At 40.3% G+C, this 24,977-nt stretch overlaps 1 protein-coding gene across 3 annotated transcripts in view; it reads left to right on the top strand.

Moving 5' to 3' along the window:
- The window catches only part of LOC145347869 (dual specificity protein phosphatase CDC14A-like), a 164,366-nt gene that overhangs the window by 29,659 nt on the left and 109,730 nt on the right, over positions 1 to 24,977 (top strand). For 2 of the 3 annotated variants that reach the window (XM_080195807.1, XM_080195809.1), the window contains exon 5: positions 10,988 to 11,067. In XM_080195807.1, coding sequence (XP_080051933.1) covers positions 10,988 to 11,067 — 80 coding nt within the window. Of the gene's footprint in view, positions 1 to 10,987; positions 11,074 to 24,977 lie in introns of all 3 variants that reach the window. The other variant, XM_080195808.1, reaches the window with a different exon arrangement.

The following is a 24,977-nucleotide window of genomic DNA, read 5'->3' as shown; positions in this document are numbered from 1 at the left end:
AGTGTGTGGATGGCCCAACAAGAGAAGGGGCAAAACTTGACCTCCTCTTGGGAAGTAAGGGCAGGTGACAGAGTGTTAGTGAGAGATCGCTTTGGGACCAGTGACCATAATTCCATTAGTTTTAAGATTGCTATGGAGAATGATAGGTCTGGCCCAAAAGTTAAAATTCTAAATTGGGGCAAGGACAATTTTGATGGTATCAGGCAGGAACTTTCAGAAATTGACTGGGAGAGTCTGTTGTCAGTCAATGGGACGCCTGATAAAGGAGGCTTTCGGAAGAGTGTTAACCAGGGTGCAAGGTGAGCACATTCTTTTTAGAGTGAAGGGCAAAGCTGGTAGAATTGGGAACCCGAGATGACTCGGGATATTGAGGCCCTGGCCAAGAAGAAGGAGACACATGACATGCATAGGCAGCTGGGATCAAGTGGATCCTTGAAGAGTATAGAAGGTGTAAGAGTAAAGAGAGCGATCAGGAGAGCAAAAAGGGGACATGAGATTGTATCAGCAGATAAGGCAAAGAAGAATCCAAAGAGCTTCTACAAATACATAAAGGGCAAAAGCATAACAAGGAAGAGAGTAGGGCCAACAAGGTCATATATGTGTAGGTCCATGAGATAGGTGAGATCCTAAATGAATATTTCTCATCAGTATTTACTGTTGAGAAAGGTATGGATGTTGGGGAACTTGGGGAATTAAATAGTGATGTCTTGAGGAATGTATATATTACAGGGAAGTAAGTGCTGGTAGTCTTAAAGCGTATCAAGATAGATAAATCCCCAGGACCTGATGAAGTGTATCCCAGAATGTTGTGGGAGGCTAGGGAGGAAATTGTAGGCCCCCTAGCAGAGATATTTAAATCATCGACAGCCACAGATGAGGTGCCTGAAGATTTGGAGAATGGCAAATGAAGGACTGCAGGAAAAAGCCTGGGAACTACAGGCTATGAACCTAACGTTTGCAGTTGATAAATTTGTTAGAAGGTATTCTGAGAGATAGCATCTACAGGCATTTAGAGAGGATGGACTGATAAGGGAAAGTCAGCAAGGCTTTGAGTGGAAAATCATGTCTCTCAGATTTGATTGAGTTTTTTGAAGTGGTAACCAAGAAGGTGAGGGCAATGCAGCTGATGTTGTCCATGTGACTTTAGCCAAACCTTTGACAAGGTACCACATGGTAGGGTGTTGCATGAGGTTTAATCTCAGGGGATCCAGGTTGATGTTGCCAAATGAATACAAAATTGCCTTGGAGACAGAAGCCAGAGGATGGTTGTAGAGGGTTGTTTTTCAAACCGCAGACCTGTGACTAGTGGTGTGCCATGGGGATTGGCGCTGTGTCCAGCGATATTTGTCTTTAAAAGCTGGATAAAAGCAAATTACTGTGGATGCTGGAATCTGAAACCAGAAAAAAAAGCTGGATAATCTCAGCAGGTCTGGCAGTATCTGTAAGAAGAGAAAAGAGCAGACGTTTCAAGTCCAGATGACCCTTTGCCAAATCCCTCTAGGATTTATCTGCCTTGTGCTTTGACATTTGAACTCAACATTAGCTCTTTTTTTTCTCTCCTTGATGTTGCCAGACCTGCTGAGATTTTTCAGCGTTTTCTTTTTTGGTTTGTTTGTCTTTATAGGCATGGGTAGTAAGTTTGCAGATGACACCAGGATTGGTGGCGTAATGGACAGTGAAAAGATTATCTAAGATTGCAATGGGATATTGATCAATTGGGCCAGTGGGCTGATGAATGGCAGATGGAGTTCAATTTAGATAAATTTGAGATGTTGCATTTTGATTTATTAATGTAACATGTATTAGTATACAGTGAAAAGTGTTGTTTGCGCAGTATTCAGACAAAGCATACAGTTCATAGAAAAGGAAATGAGGGTGCGCAGAATGTAGTGTTCCATTCATAGCTAGGGTGTGGAGAAAGATCAACTTAATGCAAGGTGGTAGGTCCATTCAAAACTCTGACAGCAGAGAAAAAACTGTTCTTGAGTCAGTTAGTACGTGACCTCATATTTTTGTGTCTTTTTCCCGGTGGAAGAGAGAATGTCCTGGGTCTGTGGGTCCTTAATTATGCTGACTGTTTTGCTGAGGCAGTGGGAAGTGTAGACAGAGTCAGTGGATGGGAGGCTGGTTTGCATGCTGGATTGGCTACATTCATGTCTTTTTGTAGTTTCTTTCTCTCTTTGGCAGAGCAGGAGCCATACCAAGCTGTGACACAGCCAGAAAGAGCGCTTTCTATAGTGTCTCTGTAAATGTTGGTGAGAGTCATAGCTGACATGCCAAATTTCCTTAGTCTTCAGAGAAAGTAGAGGTTTTGATGGGCTTTCTTAATTACAGTGTCAACATGGGGGGACCAGGACAGGTTGTTGATGATCTGGACACCTAATAGCTTGATAGCTTGAAGTTTTTGATCCTTTCTACTTCATCCCCATTGATGTAGACAGGGGCATGTCCTCCACTGTGCTTCCTGAAGTTGATGACTTTTATCTCCTTTGTTTCGTTGACATTGAAGGAGAGATTATTGTCATCGCACTAGTTCCCCAGATTCTCTATCTCATTCCTGTACTCTGTCTCATCACTGTTTGAGATCCAACCCATTACAGTGGTGTCAGATGGTGTTGAAGGCTGAGCTGCAATCAATAAAAAGGAGCCTGACATAAGTGTCTTTGTTATCTAGGTGTTCTAGGGTTGAGTTCAAGGCCAGGGAGGTGGCATCTACTGTGGACCTGTTGCAGTGGTAGGTGAACTGTAGTGGATTCAGGCAGTCCAAGAGCTAGAATTGATTTGTGCCATGGCTAACCTTTCAAAGCACTTCATAATGATGGAAGTTAGAGCCACCAGACAATAGTCATTAAGCCATGCTGCTGGGCTTTTCTTTGATACTGGGATGATGTCATCTTCTTGTAGCAGATAGGAATCTCAGATTGTTGTAAAGAGAGGTTGAAGATGTTTGCGAATACCCCTCCCAGATGATCCGCGCAGGATCTGAGTGCTTGTCAAGGTACCGCATCCAGGCCAGTAGCTTTCTGTGGGCTGACCTTTGAGAAAGCTGTGCTAACATTTGCAGTGGTGACCTTCGATCTACCTTTTGGTAGATATAACCAGGGCAGGACTTACCCAGTTAATGGTCGGGTGTTGGGAAGAGTTATAGAACAAAGATCTAGAGGTACAGGTTCATAACTCCTCAAGTGGAGTCATGGGGTGGGAGGGTGGGCGGCAGCAGAGTGGTGAAGAAGGTATTTGGCATGCTTGGTTTCATTGGTCAGAATGTTGAATACAGGAGTTGGGATACCTTGATGAAGTTGTACAGGACGTTTGTAAAGCCACACTTGGAATGCTGTGTACAGTTCTGGTCACCCTAATGTAGAAAGGATATTATTAAACTAGAAAGAATGCAGAAAAGATTTGCTAGGATGCTACCGGACTTGACAGATTGAGTTATAAGGAGAGGCTGGATAGACTAGGATTTTTTTTCTCTGAAGAATGGAAGGCTGAAGGGTGATTTTACAGAGGTCTGTAAAACAATGAGGGACATAGATCAGCTAGATAGTCAACATTTTTACCCAAAGGAAGGCGAGCCTAAAATTAGAAGGCGTAGGTTTAAGGTGAGGGGGGAGAGATACAAAAGGGCCCAGAGGGGCAATCCTGACAATACAGCTTTCTAACCCTTTGCACAAGTTATTAATAAATATGATAAAGCTGAAGCCCCCAGATAAGACCTACCACATTTCATATTCTGCCAGTCAGCTGGTGTATCCTTTTATCCCAACTGTCTTTTGGTCCTAAATATATTCAAAGTAACAAACTATAAATATTTTGTTGCAAACAAATTATTTTGTGTGAAAGCAACTCTTTGTTTTGTGTCCTCACAGTTATTTCCACTTAATATCATCGGCTTAGTGGCACAATTAAATTATATTAAATTGAACTTTATCCAGTGACTATTGAAAATCCATACATGCATCAAATGCACTGCCCACAGAAACCCTTTATTAATTCATCCAGGAACTCTAATATTAATTTGCCTTTTACAAATGCATGCTGGCTTTCATTTATTCACCCATGTCTTTTCAAGCTATGCCTTAAGTTGCAGCATTCTATAATCACCTTCAGTACCTGCAAATTAACTTTGATTCCTGTACCTTTCTGCACCACAGAATTTTGCAATCTTCCATTTAAATAATATACAGCTTTTCTGTTCTTCTGCTAAGGTGGACGAGTTCATATTTTCCCATGTTATACTCCTGTCTGCCAATTAGTATACTTCATCATCTGCCTTTTTTGTTTGCCTGCTCAACCTTTTCTGAATTCTTGTACAGACCCTTTATGGTCTTCTCACAATTTATTTTCCTACAGTCTTCATGTCATCAACAAATTTAGCTACCATTCATTTGGTCCCTTCATTCAGATCATTTATACAGATTATAAATAGTGGAGGCCCCAATACTGATCCCTGTGGCACTTGCTAGTTCCAGCGTGCCAACCAAGAAATGATCCGTTTATCCTGAGTCTGTGCTAGTTGTTAGCCAACCAATTCTCTATCTGTGATGTTACCCTCTACGCCATGAGCTCTTAATTTATGCAGTAGAAGTAACATGAAAAAAGGCCTAGTGTACATCCCATCCAAAGGTCCCCCTTTTATCTATATTTCTTGTTATTTTCTCAAATGATTGCCTTTTCACAAAACCATTTTGATCTGCCTAACTGCATTGAAAGTTTCTAAATGGCCACTATAGCCTCTTCAGTCGTAAGTCCTGATATTTTTGCTGCTTTGTGCCTTTTCTTTCTTGAATAGAGGAGTTACATTTGCTATTTTCCAAACTGATGGAACATTTCCAGAATCAAAGGAATTTTGGAAAATTAAAACTAATGAATCCATTACTACTACTATTAAGGCCTAGAATCAGCTCAAATGACAAGAGTTCTCTCCCTTTTCAGTGTTGGGTTGCTGGCTACTGTTTTTAGTTTGAAGATTTTTCGCACCATGCTGGATATAGGCAGGCTTTCCCTTTCTGTCGCTTATGTTAGAGATTCTGTTGGCTAGCTGGAAGCAGATCCTCTCGCTTTCCTGGAGCGAGAATTCTGTCTCTTGCAATGGTTTGCAGGCTAAAAACTAGAGAGTCTGCTCACATTGTCTTTACCTTTTAAGACTTGATTACCTGTAAAGACTTGCATTCTAACCATTATCTTGTAAATTGTTTGTGTCTTTATATGTCCTGTTTGTGAACACAAGTCCTCACTCACCTGATGAAGGAGCTTGAGACTCCGAAAGCTAGTGCTGGCAAATAAACCTGTTGGACTTTAACCTGGTGTTTTGAGACTTTTTACTGTAAAAACTAGAGGCCAGCAGTGGCATAATCTCTACTTCGGTTAGATTTTCAATTCCCCAACAAAAGGACTAAAGTTCCAGCATCATGTGAGCATCCTTATTTTCTGTGTTAAACGTGTGGGAAGTGTATGTTTATGGGGAAATTTGTATGGTTGGAACATTGCATTTAGTTGTTAAGATTTATACAATATCATGTTTGTTTTCTTGTTTGTAATTGGTTTAAGTTATTGCTATATGTTAACTGTAGTTTTAAATAAACATTGTTTGATAAAAGCTCCCGAGTGGGTCATTTGAATCATATCTGAAGTGATTCAGCTCATACTTGCCCTAGCCTAATTCAAATTGCAAAACTTCTGATCTAGGAAGACTTCATAAAATACTTTGGAGTTTCTGACCGGGACTATGACATCATCCAGGCAAGGGAGAGTATTCCATCACACGCAGTTAAGCACCATCTACATTGTTTTTGGTCTGGGGTCAAATAAAGGCCAGACCAGGTAATATTGGCAGAATGGACATCAATCGACTATAAGAACGTAAAAACGAAGAGCAGGAGTAGGCCATCTGGCCCTTAGAGCCTGTTCCCTCACTCAATAAGATCATGGCTGATCTTTTTGTGGACTCAGCTCCGCTTGTCCACCCGCTCACCATAATCCTTAATTCCTTTACTGTTCAAAAATTTATCTGTCCTTGCCTTAACATTCAGTAAGGTAGGCTCAGCTTCACTGGGCAGGGAATTCCACAGATTCAAAACCCTTTGTGTGAAGAAGTTCCTCTTCAACTCCATCCTAAATCTGCTTCCCTCTTATGTTAATGCCCCTCCTAGTTCTAGTTTCACCTGCCAGTGGTAACTTCCCTGCTTTTATCTTACCTAATTCCCCTCATAATCTTTTATATTTCTATAAGATCTCTCCTCATTCTTCTGAATTCCAATGAGTTTTTCCCCAGTCTTCTCAGTCTCTCCTCATAAGCCAAGTCGTGAATCAATCTAGTGCATCTCCCTGCACCCCCTCCAGTGCAGGAATATTCTTTCTCAGGTAAGGAGACCAGAACTGTACGCAGTACTCCAGGTGTGGCTTCACCAGCACCTTATACAGCTACAACATAACCTCGCTGTTTTGAAACGCCATCCCTCTAGCAATGAAGGACAAAATTCCATTTTGCTTTCTTAATTACCTGCTGCATCTGCAACCAACTCCTTGTGATTCTTGTACAATGACACCCAGGTCTCTTTGCGCAGCATGCTGCAATTTTTTACCATTTAAATAATAGCCCATTTTGCTGTTTTTCCTACCAACATTGTACTCTATCTGTCAGACTGTCACCCATTCACTTAGACTATCTATATCCCTTTGCAGACTTTCAGCATCCTCTGCACACTTTGCTCTGCCACTCGTCTTAGTGTCATCTGTGAATTTTGACACACGACACTTGGTTCCCAACTCCAAATCATCTATGTAAATTGTAAACGATTGCAGTCCCAACATGGATTCCTGAGGCACACCACTAGTCACTGATTGCCAACCAGAAAAACACCCATTTACCCCCACTATTTGCTTTCTGTTAGTTAACCAATCCTGTATTCACGCAAATACATTACCCATAGCACCGTGCACCTTTATCTTATGCAGCAGCCTTTGGTGTGGCACCTTGTCAGATGCTTCTGAAAATCCAGATACACCACATCCACAGGACCCCTATGCGATGTTCTCAAAGAATTTCACCAAATTAGTCAAAACATGACCTGCCTTCATGAACCCTTGCTGCGTCTTACCATTGGGATAATTTATATCCAGATGTCTTGCTATTTCTTCCTTGATGATAGATTCAAGCATTTTCCCTTGAGCTAAGTTAAGCTAACTGGCCTATAGTTACCTGTCTTTTGTCTACCTCTTTTTAAACAATGGCGTCACATTTGTTGTCTTCCAATCTGTGAGACCACCCAGAATTTTGTAAATTACCACTAGTGCATTTGCTATTTTCCCCCACCAATTCTTTTAGTACCCTGGGATGCATTCCATCAGGGCCAGGAGACTTGGCTACCTTTAGCCCCATTAGTTTAGCCAACACTACCTCTTTCTTCATAGTTTCTGGGTCCTCACCGCCTTCCTATCTTCAATTCTTGGCATGTTATTTGCGTCTTCCACTGTGAAGACTGACACTAAAATACCTGCTCAATGCATGAGCAAGAAAACTCCTGCTGATTACTATGAACAGTTTTCTTTTCCCCCTTTAGTTAATGAATTAGTACTCCTCCATGTTGAACATTATTTGGAGGAAGAAGGGCACACCATCCACTTTTTGGCTGGGGGGCTGAATGTCCATCACCAAGGGGAGGTGATGGTTTGTAAAATGTGGGATCACCACATTATACTGTCGGGTGAAAATTCCCCATCAGCGTTTGTCTTTGGGTAGTATTTAATTTTATTCTTTATTTGCAGTGGCTTTGTAATCGAAACCTGCTGTTCCTTCATCAATAATTAGTCTATGCCAACCCATTGCTCTTTCAGCTTGCTGGGTATTTTGGCATATGTTTCTAATTTTGGTTTAAGTCTTCTAACAATGTTGTTTTCATGGTGCAAGGAGTGGCATACTCATGCACTGAACTTTTAAATAGTGCCTAGTAACTTGAGCATTGTTTTATTTGTAACTCTGGAAATGTTTGTAATACAATTAGTATATCATGTGGTTTTTGTCCCCAGCTGAGAGTTAATCATTCAGACTCCTGGGTCTGTGTCAAATTGCAAGTGTGCTGCCCATTTACAATCTTGGCACATCACAAATAATTCTTGTGTAAAAGGTTTCTTATTATTGCTTGAGTATTGATTGCTGTGTCCATTTTCAAAAGTACCCATTCTTGCATGTCTGTTTTGTCAGCTCTCCTATCATCCATATTGTCTATACACCATATCAGTATACATACTGCCAAAAGCTTAAATCACCACCATTTCTAAGTGAAAATGTCAGACGAGGAGCTATTTTAATTTGTCTGTTTCTCTTTTTGCCTTTCTGAACAGGATACAATCTATTTTTCAAAATCTGGTGTTGAATTCCATTCCGTTTCCTTTTTGCCAAGTTGTTAAAATTGTCATGGCACCTATGAGAGACATTTATAGCTACCAGTTCCTTGGTTTATCATTACCATATCTTAATTTGCACCCTTTTTTTCATGTTGTTGCCTGTTGCTTTGCTCATGTTATTGTCCATTACTACGTTTGAGCAAAGTCAGGCAAGTACACTGCAATGACATTTTTGCCTAAATCCTCATGCTCCCTTTATGTTCTCATATTTGTTTTTGCAATTTCTAAAAGCCTTGAGTTATTTTCACCTGATTTACACTTAAGGGGACAGGTTTTAGTGCCAATACCTGCTACACATACTATTTGAGCTCTGTGTTGGTTGCTTTATGTAGATCATATCAAATATTCCACTTTGTACCTCCTTTTACATAGTGGAATAAACCAACAGTTCAATATTTACTTGTATGGTGGCACTCTCAGGGTGCGAACCAAATATTTCATATTTGATGTGTGACCCCATTCGGGTAGACAGGTAAAGCTTCTAGTCAGATGAGGCTGATGAATTGTTAAACTGCCTTGTTTCACAGCAGTTGAGCATACAACAAAAAATATGATTGGCAGTTTATTTAATTCAATCAATGTAACCTGTCATTCTACAGTAAATAATGAACATGTTATGTTTTCCCTCACAGCTGGGGGATGCAAGTCATGCTTCACTTCAGTTTCTCCTGTGGTTAAATAGTCAAACCAGATCTCGCTTTGCTAATTGGAACTGCTTTTCTGGGTACAATTCTAAAATCTTGAAGTAACTTTGAAGTGTATATATATGTGTATAGAGTCAAGCAGGGGAAAAATGCCCTTTCCAGCAATTCTTTCAGAAGTTCTTGAACAGATTCTGTTATTTGTACAAGATGAAGAAGGTGAAAGGCCTAACTGGAGGAAAGCGTACTTTCACAAGAGTGGAGAGAAACTAAATTAGAGGAGATTGAATAGGCTGATGGAAGGCATTTGGCAATTGCACCTCCAATAGTGAAATGAAGAGTTTAAGTAATGGAAACTTCCCTGTAAATTTATTGCAATTTCAATGAGCAATAAGGGAATAATTTAAGAACTCTAAAAGCACTGATCTGGTTGACATTTTATGGATAATTGTTTGGACTGTTGATAAATAGGACGTAAGAAAATTGACCGAAAGGATATGTGGCAGCTGATGTGACTTCAAAAGAACTGGTTGTGCTAACTGAATCTACTCACTGTGATGCCTTAACGTTAGATTAATTGAACTACTTTTGTGCATCTCCAAAGAACGGAAAGAAATGTTACTTGTGACCTAAAACAACACATCGATTTGTTCCCTTAGCAATCAAGAATAAAGTGCTAAACATTTCCATAATAATAAATCCATAACTGAGTAACACTACAGAAAAGCTGTAATTGGGTCTTTTTTATGAAATTTTTAGTTTTTCATCTATTTTGCTTGTGTGGAGCATAAACACCAGGCAATAATTGGTCTTGTTATTAGCCCAATAACTAGAGGAAATCTTATTCTGTTTAATTTCAGTGAAACTCCACACACCCACTAGAAATAGGAGCAGAATTAGGCCACTCAGCCCGTCGAGTTTGCTGTGCCATTCAATCACGTCTGATATTTTTATCATCCCCATTTTCCTGCCCTTTCCCCATAACCCCTGACCCCCTCATTAATCAACCTATCTGGGTTAATGGTCTACTCAATTTGTATGCTGTGGTCTCCCTTTGAACACATTGTATTTGGAAATCTAAGAATGGTGGCATTCCATGAGCTTTCTGTATTTGCTGTTCTTAAAACAGTGGTCAAGATGTGGTAGTGTTAATTGTGTAGTTAATTCTGCACACATGGTGAACATTAACTAGAGGTTAATTTGGGCTATATAAACAAAATGTATAGGAGCAGTCTGAAATTGTAGCTATTAGGTTGTAATATGTAGCTTTAAATAAAAGCTTATGAAGTACTTAAAGTTTAGCTTTTGGTTCTATCCTTCAATACCTGGCTTTCTGGAATGGAACAGCTGATGCTCATTTCTGACTCCAAAGAAAACTACCCACAGATTTAGAGGCATTTGTTGTAAATACTTCCTCTTGTTGATGCCAATTTAATTCTGGCATCCAGGAGCAGTGAAGACATGAGGCAGGCTGATTTGATAATCCGATTGAAGAATTCTTGCTGACAGGAAAACATGAAGCAAAAAAAGCATTAGTCTATCATTTTACAGGGAGCAGAGTAAAACTTGGATCTGTGTATGGGATTAAGGTAGGACTGAGGGGAGGCCTGGAATGTACAGCCATCATGACGGTGAAATGGTCAATTGTTCACCATCATAGCTGTGCAAAGCTGACAGCAACTTCTGTTGCCAGCACTCACATCAGAAGAGATGGATAAAATGATTACAGAACACCACATGAATGCAATGGTTTTTATTTGAATATACTGATCGATAACAAATGTTCTGACCTGAGGGCGCACAACCCCAAGTTTTTGATATTTTAAGACTGACAACACATTGGTTAATGCAGATTTGTAAATCTAGAACTGAGTTTGCAATAATTACAAGGTTTGGTAGATAATTGTAAATCAGACGTATTGTGTTCTTTCTTTAACAAGGTCATTTACCTTCAAAAAACACCAGAAGAAGCCTACAGATCTCTGGTAGCGGGAAAGAACCCTCCTTATCTGCCATTCAGGTACAGGTACCATGTTTAACATCTAATTTTTCCATGGTTGTCTTATTTTCTGATAGCATTGCCAATCTTTTCAACAATGCAATTTATTTTATTTTTTCACCCCAACTCCAAGGATGTCACAAGATCATGCAATAGCTATGCCTGGAGGGGAAGGTAAACAGTTCTTGCAGGATTGTTTCATTGGGATTAAAAAAAAAAGAATAATTCAAATTGTTTCTTTCCACCTTTGCTATTTTCTGCTTGGAGACACTCCTGCCTTTTACCAGGTATTTTCTCACAACAACAAGGACTCTACAAGGAGCACTGTAAAAGTAGTGGATGCCTTATTTAAGGGAGGATGGAAATACATTGAAAGTAGTTCGCAGAGGTTTACTAAACTAACAGTTGGAATGGGCAAGGCTGTCCTGTGAGGATGGTTTGGGCAGGTTAGACTTCTACTAGAATTTAGAAGAGTAAGAGGCAATTTGATTGAAACATACAAGATCCTAAGGGATCTGGACAGGGCAGATATGAAAAGGACGCTTCCTCTTGTGGGAGAATCAAGAACTAGGGATCACTGTTGAAGGGACCATTCTGGCTTCTAATTATGTTAGTATTTATTCAGTGTCTTTAACACTGTTAAATGTCCCAAGGTAGTTTGCAGGAGTGTTCTCAAACAAAATTTTACATTTGAGCCTTTATAAGGACATATTGAACCAAAGCTCAATCAAAGAGTTGGGTTTTAGGGAACATCCTGAGAGCCAGCAGGGTTTAAGGAGCTGTTGAGGGGAAATTTGAAGGTGGTCAGTTGTGTTTCAACTTAGACAATTCAAAACTCGCAAGGCTATCCCTGTGCAAAAACGTAGCATTTATTTAAGATAAAACAAACATGCAGCTGACTGGAGACTTTCAAAGGGTTAAACAATATTGGGAATAGAGCTACGGAGCCACTCAAAGATCTGCAGTACATAGTCAAATACAGATCAATTATAGTTTTTCCTCATCAATAATTCCACCTTTCATTAGCTTAAAATCAATTTCATTTAGTAGTCATACATCAATACAGATCTCTGTCAAGTACCTCAGCCAACCATGTGATGCTTAATAGCATGGTGATATTTTATTTGTCCTTCAAATCCAGACATGAGCACCTTTCTTGCTTCTAACTACATCCCTGTTGCCTGGTGATGGCAGACACTTCCGTAAGGTCAAAGTGAACATTCTCACGGCTCGCATAGACATGTATTCCTGCATCCACGGGCATATCCATCCTTGTGTCTGGGCAGTGAATGCATCTGTTCATAAATCTTGCAGAATACGTTCCCTCAGAGGAATCCTCCTGATAACACTACTGCTGACTAACTGCTTCCCAGATCTTTGGCTTTAAACTATTGACATTTACCACCATGCCTTTTGGTACCTTTGCTTGACCAAAGTGAACAATATATTAAAAATATTAACATATATGTTTTAAAAACCGTAATGACTTGTTTTGATTCACTTACTGCATTCACATGTGTAAACTGTTTGTGTTAGCTTGCCTAATAATCATTTAACTTTTTACTGATCCCTTGTTATCTTAAAGACTGCATTCTGCCTATGAATCATATGAGTTGGTTAGGAATCCCCTTCTTCAGGAGGGGATTTTAGAGCTTGGGACCTTGGCAACTGAAGACATGACTTTCAATGGTAGCATGTTTAAAATTGACACCAGAATTGGTGGTGCGCAGGTACACATTTATATCCTTATTTCCTCAGGATATTTGTAACCAAATACATAGATGTTTAGATATACACAAACTAATGTATAAATGTGTCTCAAATATTTGATAAAATACTTCCTTGCAGACCCTGATTTGCTTTAATGTTTCCATCTAATTTATTTCAGTCATAAACAGTCCTTTGAATGTGGTTACTTTTGCTATAGTGATGCTTGGTTGTTTGAAGTGTAATTTGATTTATGAATTAAGTTTTAGAAAGTATCTCTCAAATGATTTTAACATTTTGAATGAACAAACCACCAGTGTTTTTATTTTGTCACTGATGGTGAGACTTGCTTCTGTAGTAAAGTTTTCATAAATGCTCATGCACATATTCAAGCTGAAAGAGTCTGTAGTTACATTTTTACAATTTGTAAAGTGTTTGTCATGAATGTTTACAGAGTTCTACAGTTACACTACATCAAAATTCTCTGTGTTCATGTAATGTAAACTGTTGCAGAAAATAAAGGAGTTGGATGAATAGCTTGAGTGAACTTGGCAACAAAAAGTTATCTCTAGGATGCACAAGCTGTTGCTATGCTGTGGAAAATTTTTGAACTTCCTGTTCATGCGATTTGAACCTAACGTGTAAAATCTGCATCAAATGTTGCCATGCTTGCTTGTTTCCAGGTTTTTCAAGTTCACGTTCTTAATGTTGTGTTTATTCAGACCAGGAAGTAATTTATAAAAAAGTGAAATGGGCGTGTTGAAAAGACATTTTGCATTCTCGATATCCATGGAGTGTCTGTTATTTCCCATGTTTCACAATTGTTTAGTTAAAGATTTCCTTGGCATCCTTAGAGAATCAAGAAAATGGGATTACTGGCCTGCAAAAATTACTAAATTTTAGGATATACTTACAAAATCGTAGAAGCTCACCAGCATAATTAAATAAGTAATTTAATCATTTGAAGAATAATGATGGATTTACACATTTATCTTTTTTTTCTCTCTCTGTAATTTGGAAGATTGTAATATTACCTATAATTTGTCATGTATCAAAAGCCATTCAAATGTACCTTTTTTACCATTTTGTAAAACTCCTATGTAAGAATAGGACATTGAATCATTGGTAGTTCTGAACATTCTCTCTGGACCCTGTGAAGTCTCATGGCACCATGGGGAAGAAGATCTCCAGCAATGTACTGTTTCTCCCCTCAGCTGATGAATCAGTACTACTCCATATTGAACACCACTTGGAAGAAGCACTGAGGGTGGCAAGGGTACAGAAGGTACTCTAGGTGGGGAACTTCAATCCATCAAGTGGTTCAGTAGTACTACCACAGACTGAGCTGGCCAGTAGGACATGGCTGCAGGACTGGGACTGTGACAGGTGGTGAGGGAACCAACAAGAGGGGAGAAAAATACTTGACCACTTCACCTGCTGCAGATGCATCTGTCCATGACAGGATGGGTAGGAGTGATCACAACAGTCCTTTTGGTGATGAAGCCTCCCCTTTACATTGAGGGTACTCCCCATCGTGTTGTGTGGCACTACCACTGTGCTAAATGGGACAGACTTCGAGCAGAGCTAGCAGCTCAACTGGGAGCCCATGAGATGCTGTGGACAACCAGCAGCTAACCACCACCACACCCCCCTGTAGAGTCCATGCGGAGCAACACCAGACTTGCTTAAATGAGGTGTTAAATTCGGTGAGATGACAAAACAGGACTACTTTGAATGACAAACAGCATAAGCAGCAAGTAGTAGGCACAGCTCAGTAATCCCACAACCAGTGGATCAGATCTAAGCTCTGTAGTCCTTCCACATCCAGCTGTGCATGTAATGGACAATTGAACAACTCGCTGGATGATGAGGCTCGACACAAATCCCCGTCCTCAATGAAGGAGGAGCCCAGCACATCAATGCAAAAGGTAACATTGAAGCATTTGCAACAATCTTCAGACAGAAGTGCTGAGTGAATAATCCATCTCCGCTTCCTCCAGCAGTCCCCAGCATCTCAGACATCAGCCTTCGACCAATTTGATTCACTCCCTGTGATATCAAGAAATGGTTAAGAACAAACAAAGAACAAAATCAGCCTGGGAAACAGGCCCTTTGGCCCAACGAGCCCGTGCCGCCATCTCAACACCATCAGTCCCCCTCTCCCCCCATGACCCCGGTTGAAGGCATTGAATACTGCAAAGCTTATGGACCCTGACAATATTCCAGCAATGGTACTTGAGACTTGTGTTCCGGAAATTGCCATGGCCCTGGTCAATCTGTTCCAGTGCAGCTACAACACCAGCATCTACCTGGCGATGTGGAAAATTGCCCAGATATGCCCTATACACAAGAAACAGGACAAATCCAATCCTGCCAATTACTGCCTTATCAGTAAAGTGATAAAAGGAGTGAGTCATCAACACTGCTATTGGCACCAACTCAGCAATAATCTGCACCCAGATCCTCAGTATAGGTTCCGCCAAGGTCACTCAGCTTCTTTAAAGAATGCAGAAAAAATAAATATCCAGTAGTTCATATGCATTCAAAGCTTTTCCTTTTGTCTTGAGTGTGCTACCCTTTTTATGATTATAAGGAAGTTAACATTTTTGCAGTTTTGTTTCTCATCAGTATCATGAGGATTAGAGGCATTTTAGAAGCAAGGGGACAGCAGAGTTGAAACTTGTTTTGCAGGCTTTGAAAAATGCTGAGTAATAAAGGTTTTAAGTTGAGATTTGGATGAATTGGCATATATACTTGTATCCCCACTGTCTGACATTGGGGACCTCATTGTAATAGAATAACACCTCATCAACAGACCCATATGCTGGAATCGTACTCTCTCGTTAAAAAATGCATCCACGGTGGTATGATGTGAGAATAGCATGAAACATGACTGGTCTGAGAAAGCATGCACCCGGCAAGCAATACTTTGTGGAGCTCGGAGGTGAGTGCAGAGCTTGGGGAGAGAGTTGTACCAGGGTAATACTGAGTGGTGCCAGGTTGATGCCAGAGGGTGCGTCTGGATGAAGATTATTTTCTGAATTGATAATGGCGCGCTGTGATGACATTTTAAAATGATGCCTGGACATCAGGCCTCTGATTTGATGGCGTGGAGGGCAAATCAGAAGCTGTCTGACCAGAACCCATACCTGCAAAGTGCCTAGTGTGGCCACTTTTTTCCTGCATGATATTGGCCTAATATTAGAAAATAATCTCAAAGTTAATGTTTCCAGTCAACTCTGAAGTAATACTATTGGACTCAATGTTTAATTGTTTCTCTCTCCAAAGATGCTACCAGACATGCTAAATTTTTCCAGCGTTTTGTTTTTATTATAGTGACCTAGAGACATGTGCTGGGGAACTTAAATTCAGCTAATTGGATTAATCTAGTATGAAAAGCTGGTATTGTTGTTATGTAATTAAAGATTGTTGTTAAAACTTATTTTCACTTCACTTGTGTCCTTTCTCAGGGAAGGAAATTGACTCTTGACCCTTAGCAATGCAGTTGATTTCTAACTGCCCAATGAAATAGCCTTGCATGTCCTTCATTTGTCAAAGGTGTTCACCACACCCTAAGGGCAAATAGAGATGGGTGTTAAATGCTAACCTTGCAGCTCTGAACATTTAGCTTATTTTTTATTTTTTCTGCCAAAATGGGCAATTTTACATTTGCCCACTGTGATGATACTATGCCTTTAAGAAATATATTTGTCCTGTTTGTTGTAAAGGACCTGTTTTATACTTCAGCTCTGATTGCAGTGCCAATAATCTACAAGTGGCAGCCCACAATCTGTGCATGCAGAAGAATAATTGCTCCTAATTATTGGGCTGTTTTGATCTGTATTAATGCAATTTTGTCGTTTTTAGGGTTGCCTCCTAGGGTTTCAGAATAGAGTTTAATTAGGTTGATTGACAAGAAGAGAGTCATGGGAGGCTAGGCTTATAGAACATGCAGGTAGTTGCTGTTTGAATTTGAAAGGAGTAGCAGCTCTGTCTCTGTTTCTCTCCCTCCCTCTCTCTCTGGAAATTGAAGTCGACCAGAAAATACCTTTCTCCAGAGATCTGTAAATGGCAAGAATTTCTCATGCTCTTGCACCCTCCCTGAGTCAGAAGACCGGTGTCCCACTCTGTCCAGAGGTATTATAAGGCTTGAGGACTGGTAACTCATGTAAGCCTATGTTTTTTGTTGCAAACTGAACTAATAGAGGTTGCTAGCAATTAAGAATTATATCTTACGTTGATTCATTTATGTTGGTAAAAGTTATGCTAATTCTTTGGTTAAATAAAGCCAGTGAGCCACCAGCACACCTGCGAGCTTTGCTCACCAAGGGGAGCTGCAGTGATGTCTCAACCCCCTGGCCAGGGCTGGGCAGGTGAGAGCGAGGCCCTCACTGGTGGGTGCCTACCTTGTCACCATGGGATGTGGTGTGATGTCGCAAGGGGGGCCCCTGCAAAAACAGAGAGGCTATCGTTCCCAAAAGTGTAAGTCAGCCTCTGCCATGAGGTAAATTTGGCAGTTACTGAAATCAGTGTAATACTGTTTATTATTTCTTAGTGCAGCCTTTTTGGAGAGGGATACCCATGCTTTAAAAATAAATCTTGAGTATTTTGGGGAGATCAAATCTACATTTGCAGGTCTGAGCAATCACCTGGAACAGTGTAAATGATGGAGGGATCCAACTGCACCTCTGTGGTGTAAAATGCTATAAGAATATCAAGAAACATTCTGATGCAACAAAGTATATTGGCTAGTATATAATTTTTCCTGTCATACATTCAGTAAACTGACAACAACAATAAGTTAAAATTTAATAAATGAAAGAATGCATAAAGGCTGACAGTTTTAACCAAATCTGATCTTTAGCTCTGAATTTTTGATTATTGAAGCCAATTTTGGGGGGGCGGTGGGGGGAGCGGGGAAGATATAGATTGAAACATAAAAAGTAATTGTTAATAGCATATAAATTAGTGGAAGAAATTGTGGAATTGATCATGCGATTTTACTGGATACTGATACCAATAGTAAAATTGAAGAAATCTATTGCAGCATGCACATTTAGCTTTTCAATCTGTATTTTTTTTCCCAGTAAGCTTAGTGATCAAGCTTCAAAAACAAAAAAAATACCTAATCAGTACCAGATAATATCTGCTGGTACTGTTTTTAATTTACCCCTCTTTGAACAAAGAGTATTTTGATGTGATGTTTTGTTTAAACTGCAACAAAGAAAATCTCTTAAATTAGACTAGTGTTCTATAAATAAATGAATGGATGTCCAGGGAGAGCACTTTAATTTCAGATACTTACTTTTGGCTTTGTCAGGCAGGATGTTTTTAAGTGCAAATTTTACACTTGCAGGGAGAAGTTAGTTTTGTTCAAGTGCCATTTACATACCTGCTGCATTCTCAAGTGGCTCTAGTTTCTAGCAGAACTGCTCAAGTTGCTGCATGTAAACAATGCTTTGAGATGGCTTAACAGACATACAACTAGTTTGTGGCATGAAAACTATGACTTTACGTCAAGAAACTTGGGGATAATGATTGTGGTGGGTGGGCTGTGGGACTGGGATAGTGAGCAGGAAAAGAGAAGTAGACAAACAAATGTTTTTAAACTATGGATAAAAGCAAATTACTGCAGATGCTGGAATCTGAAACCAAAACAGAAAACGCTGGAAAATCTCAACAGGTCTGGCAGCATCTGTAAGGAGAGAAAAGAGCTGACGTTTCGAAATTGGATGACTCTTTGCCTTTGAGATTTTCCAGCACTTTCTCTCTTTTTTTGTGTTGGGAGAGAACTGACACCCTTGTAAACTTTCTCTTACTGTCCATAATTGATGTGTGGTGGGAAAGGAATTAAGTTTTTCAACTGCTGATTGAGTGGTCAATGTTTAAACGACAAACTTTTGATGGTTAAGAGGCGTATTTTGTGTGGAAGAATATGCAGGTTAAGAAGTAATTGTGAACATAAAACTATTATTTTGTGTTTGGCTCATTGTGAAAAAATTGTGGAGGGTAGGTTCAACAATGGAATTCTTATATCAGGATCCCTTAGAAGTGATGGATGTTCAGGCTGTGAAGTTAGTCACTTGTTTTTCCAATCGTATAGCCCACTTAATGGGTTGGAGCCAGGGTGGAATGGGGGAATGATAACCCATCAACATGCTAGTGGAAGATGTTTATTTGACTTTCTACTCTCATGCTTCTGACATATCTGACAGCTATTGGTTGTTGCACCTCTACCATTAAGCTGATAAGGACGGTCCTTTTGCACCCAAGACACTACATGCACAACAGCACACCTTTTGCATTTCAGAACATTAATCATATTAATCTTTTTTTATGCAGAAATTGCAAATGTCACTTGACCCTTGGCAAACATCTCAGCAGCCTGTTTGGTTTTTTTTCAAAAGAAAGGCAGTTCCAGGACATTTATGTCTGGAAAGTGATCCACATTTAAAGCTTAAAAGCAGTTGTGGTCAAGAAGTACTGATTGAGACGGATCAGTGAAATTTGTTACCATTTTCTCTCTGGCCATAGATGTTGGGGTATGATGAGGACATTTTACCTCCAAGCTGGGACCATACTGGGCAAACATGAAGTAGTTACTAATAATGGTATCCATAGTCTGATCCATACAAAGCTACCACATCTGCTGCACTGGTCTTTGCTCCAAACTTACCCTTCTGGTACCCAATAGAAGTGTGGACTCAACTGGCCATTTCCGTATGAACTGACTGCAGACAACCCACTTGCCCTGATAACAGAAACGAACAGGCAAAGTTGCTATTTTAAAAGCATCTTTTGGTCCATGAGTACTCGCTTTTAATTGCTGCCTGGAGTGATTTAATCCCAGTGCCCTCACCCTGTAACCCTAAAATGCCCCTAAATTACCCCTAAATTCACTTTATAATTTATAAATCTTGCCATACAAAGCTACAAGTGGCCTTGTGCTTTTAAGGCAGCTTTAAACTTTTTGGCTAGGTAATCTGCATTGTTGTTCTTACTGGTCAAGGGACAATTTTAGAACCAGATCTCAGAATTGCATATTAAGAAAGCAGTGCTTTGTAAACATTCAGACCAACAAAATAAGGTCCTATGTCTTAGCTGTGATTGCTTTATTAGGAACTTCTTCACTCAAAGGGTGGTGAATCACTGGAATTCTCTGCCCATTGAAGTGGTGGAGACTGCCTCGCTAAATATATTTAAGACGTGGGTAGATAGGTTTTTGGTCGGCAAGGGGAGTAAGGGTTATGGGGAGAAGGTGGGAAAGTGGAACTGAGCCACTTCAGATCAGCCATGATCTTATTGAATGGCGGGGCAGGCTCGAAGGGCTAGATGGCCTACTCCTGCTCCTATTTCTTATGTTCTTATGAATTGGTCATTACATCACTAAGCCTGATGCTTTGCAAGTTGCAATAAATGAATGCTTGAAACACAAACTGTGTCTACGCTCGAATGGCACCTGGGACTTGACAAGGTCGTTAGTAGCAAGAGGATGTGGATTTAAGATTAGCAAAAGATCCAAGGAGTGGATGAGAACTTTATATATAGCTAGTTGTTATGGTCAGGAATGTGGTGGAAGAAGCTTTTTACAGTCTTTCTTGCTCTATTAGGCCAAAGAATGGGGCTATAGGTTTGGTGATTTTTCACAATGAACTTCTTGATTAGCGAAGGTTGATTTTCCTTTCAAGGTTATTAAGAAAACAAAATTACATTTTGGTTTTCTTGTTAAACTAAGGCAGTATTGTGTGTGTGTAGTGTTTTACTAAGTAAGCATAGATGAGGTACACACTGGAAAGAATTTATTGACTAATGTAACCTCATTAGTATTGTGCCTCAATGTGGGCATAATTTTATTTTAACATTGAGATGTGAACCAAGTAAGCAAATCACTTGAGACACAAAATCATCAACTTTAATATTGCAATTCATACAATTGGATAATGGATGCTGCTTTTAGACAGTTGTAAATGCCTGTCCATCCTTAACCAGTTGCAGTTTCCCTTGCTGGAGACTGTAGAACCATAGAAACGTTATGGCACAGAAATGAACCATTCAGCCCCTTGTGTCTGAGTGGCTGAACTGCAAATTCTGATTCCACCTTCTAGTACCCTGTCTATAACCTTGTACGTTAGTGTTTTAAGGTGCAGATGCAAGTCTCTTTTTAAATAAGTTTCTACCTTCACCATCAGACATAGCCCCATATCCCAGGCACCAAATTCCAAACATGCACTATCCCTGGGTGGTAAATTCTTTTCCTTGTGTCCCATCTAATTTTTCCACCAATCACCTTTTATTCTTTGCCACTTGGGAATTAACTTCCCCTGGAAGGGAACAAGGCATCCCTGTCTACTCCTTCACTGCTTCAGCTTCAAGGAAAACAGCATATCCATTCTTCCCTCGGCTGTGTTTTTCAAACCCTGAAGCATTCTTGTAAATCTTCTCTGTACTTTTCCAGAACAATTTTGTCCATCCTGTAAGGTGATGAGCAGACTGTGTCGAAAACTCCAGCTGTGTCCTGTACTTTAAAAAGGACAAACAAATCAGGGGAAGGAATAAGTGAGCATGGTTAATTGAGAGTCGATACAGTTGTTAGGAAAGAATGATAATTGTGTCTGGTCTTTTGCTCATTTGTGCACTTTCCAGCCATGGGGGTCACACTACCTATAACAGCAATCCTACCTGATTTATTTTGATAGAATCTCTATAAAATCCCTACAAAGAGGCCACTTGGCCCATCAAGTCTGAACAGAATCACCGAAAGAGTAATTTACCCAGGCCCCCTCCCCACCTTATCCCCATAATCCTGCACCTAACCTTCACATCTTTGGACTGTAGGAAGAAACTGGAGCACCTGGAGGAAAATGGCACAGACACGGGAACAGTGTGCAAACTCCGTACGGTCACCCATGGTCCGAATCAAACCCAATTTCCGAGCGCCGTGATGCAGCAGTGCTAACCACTGGGCCACTATGCTCCTTGTTTCTTCTTCTACCAAAGGATACAGACTAATTGGATTGTCCTTATTATCTCACACTGCTTTAGTTGCTAACTGTGGATAGACTACAGATTTATTTTAGCACGTCTGATCTGTATTTGCTTAATTTTACATGCCCTAAGCTAGGAGTGTTCAAACGTTTTTGCCTTGGGTGTTGGTTGTGTGAACCTTGTACTGTAATAACATAAAAATCCCAATTAATTTTCATATACTTCATTACTGATAGCAACTGATCTTTGAGAGCTTGACATTGAAAACTATGATCTTTATTCCAGTAGCTTTAAGTGATAGTTTGAGAGAATGAGAAAGTGATTTGCAAAACATCCTGAGAGTTCAGTTTCCATCTAACCAAAAGGAGTCCATCTTATTCAGCTGAAGTCTAGAGTTCTAAGACAAGCAACCATGTGGCACCAACCACTGCATTCCATTCTTCATCACAGCACAAACAAATACATAATCAGATTGTAACCATTGTGACATATTCCGGTTACTCCCAACTACCACTGCAACCTAGGTACTACACTATTGCTGGTCTAACACCCACAGGTCACTGCACTGTTCCTTCCCAGTGTCAATCATGACTAATATGTTTCTTACTTGCACAGTTGCAACATTTATCTAATATAAAGTTACATAAAAATAAGCCAGTATCCACTGATTTTGCATTTTGTTTGCTCTTTTAATTTTTCCCTTCTAATTTGACTTGCAAGTTTCAATGCAGTTATCCTCTTTGTAGAATTATTGCAATGTTTTGAAATGTTTTACTTGTACAAAACGTTGACTTCTGATTATGAAGAAATTGTACTTGTACACTTTAATGTATAAATTATGATTCAGATCTCCTGAATATAATCATTCATTTGGGGAAGAAAAAATTTTTTTTAAAGGTTAACCTTAGTAAAAATTATTATTAGAGGTATGACCTATAGGAAAGCAGATGTGCAAGTAAGAGACACATTAATCATGAGTGAGACTGGGAAGGAACAGTGCCGTGACCTGTGAGTATTAGACCAGCAACAGTGAAGTGTATTGCCTGGGTTGCAGTGGTAGTTGGGAGTAACTGGAATATGTCACAATGGTTACAATCTAATTATGTATTTGTGTTATGTTAAAAAATGAAATGCAGTGGTTGGTGCCATGTGGTTGCTTGTCTTAGATCTCTAGACTTCAGCTGGATAAGATGGACTTCTTTTGGTGAGATGGAAACTGAACTGTCAGGATGTTTTGCAAACCACTTTGCCATTCTCCCAAACTATTGTTTGAAGCCATTGGAATAAAGATCATAGTTTTCAATATCAAGCTCTCAAAGACTAAATGTTTCAGTTTGTTCATCGGTTTAATTTGCTTTCAACTACAGGCAAAATAAATTGGCCCATAAAGAGCAAGGAAGAAATGCAAATATACATGAGCTCTGATTACCCAAACCTTGATTTTAGAAAAATGATATTTAACCCATGTCGCAAGCCATAATTTGTATTGCTGGTTTAAGACTGAGCCTCAAATCTGATTTTCCACTGCAATCTGAAGCTCAGATTTGAGTTTATTTATCTTAAGTAGATCCTGTACTGAGACCTGCTCAAAGGCAGAGCACTTTAAATGCTTGCTGAATATTGTTACATTTTGTTTTCTTTCCAGCTTGTACAGTAGTGGAGAAATACATGTTCATGCAGAAGGGGAAATGAAACTAGTGAAGCTGTTCTACTGAGTATTTCAAGAAGCATGAAAAAAAAATTGCCACTGAAATTAACAAACTTGTGTTTTTATAGGGTAATGTGGTTGCTAATCTGAACATAAGGTCCCACAAACATCAGGGAAATAAAGATCATCCATTTTAATTACATTAGGCAAGAGATAAATGATAGGCAGGTTGTTTGGAGGGCTCACCTACTATTCACATTATAGAACATAAGAAATAGGAGCAGGAGTAGGCCATCTAGCCCTTCAAGCCTGCCCCGCCATTCAATAAGATAATGGCTGATCTGTCGTGGCTCAGTTCCACATTCCCGCCCTCTCCCCATAACCCTTAATCCCCTCGCTTATCAAAAACCCATCCACCCGCGTCTTAAAAATATTTAGCGAGGCAGCCTCCACCACCTCAACGGGCAGAGAATTCCAGAGATTCACCACCCTTTGAGTGAAGAAGTTCTTCCTCAACTCCGTTCTAAACCCCCCCCCCCCCCCCCCATCTTGAGGCTGTGCCCCCTAGTCCTACTGTCCTTTCTGAGCGGGAAGAGTCTCTCCACCTCTATCCTATCCATCCCATTCATCATCTTATACGTCTCAATGAGATCTCCCCTCATTCTTCTAAACTCTAACGAGTACAAGCCTAGTTTATTCAGCCTCTCCTCATAGCTCAACCCCCTCAACTCCGGAATCAGCCTAGTAAACCTCCTCTGCACTCCCTCCAAGGCCAAAATATCCTTGCGTAAGTGCGGCGACCAAAACTGCACACAGTACTCCAGCTGCGGCCTCACCAATGCCCTATATAGCTGCAGCAAGACCTCCCTACTTTTATATTCAATCCCCCTCGCTATGAAGGCCAGCATCCCATTAGCCTTCCTGACCACCTGCTGCACCTGCAGGCTGGGTTTTTGCGACTCATGCACAAGGACCCCAAGGTCCCTCTGCACCGTCGCCTGCTGCAGTTTTTCACCACGTAAGTAATAGTCCTTCCTACCATTATTCCTACCAAAGTGGACCACCTTGCACTTGCCAACATTAAATTCCATTTGCCAGTTCCTGGCCCATTCGCCCAGCCTATCTAGATCCTTCTGCAGACTCTCCACACCCTCCGCGCAATTTGCCGTTTCACCAATCTTGGTGTCATCAGCAAATTTCGACACCATACACTCGGTTCCCTCCTCCAGATCATCTATATAAATGGTAAATGGCTGAGGCCCCAGCACCGACCCCTGGGGCACTCCACTAGTCACCAACTGCCAATCCGAATAGCACCCATTAACCCCCACTCTCTGCCTCGTATTTGACAACCAATCCTCTATCCACGCTAACACCCTACAGCACAAACAAGACTCTTCGGCCCACAAGTTGCGCCGATCATATCCAAACCTACCAGGCCATAGAACTATTTGTAACTCCCAATCCCATTAAATCCCATGTACTCATCCAGAAGTCTTTTAAAAGACCCCAGCGAGTTCGCCTCTACCACCACCGGCAGCCGATTCCACTCACTTGCCACTTTGTGTGAGAAACGTACCCCTGACATCTC

This window comes from Carcharhinus amblyrhynchos, chromosome 9 (genome assembly GCF_965287045.1).
Source record: "Carcharhinus amblyrhynchos chromosome 9, sCarAmb.v2.hapA, whole genome shotgun sequence".
NCBI lineage: Eukaryota > Metazoa > Chordata > Chondrichthyes > Carcharhiniformes > Carcharhinidae > Carcharhinus > Carcharhinus amblyrhynchos.
The sequence above is the reverse complement of the archived record's forward strand: the minus strand, read 5'-3'. Positions and strand labels throughout refer to the sequence as shown.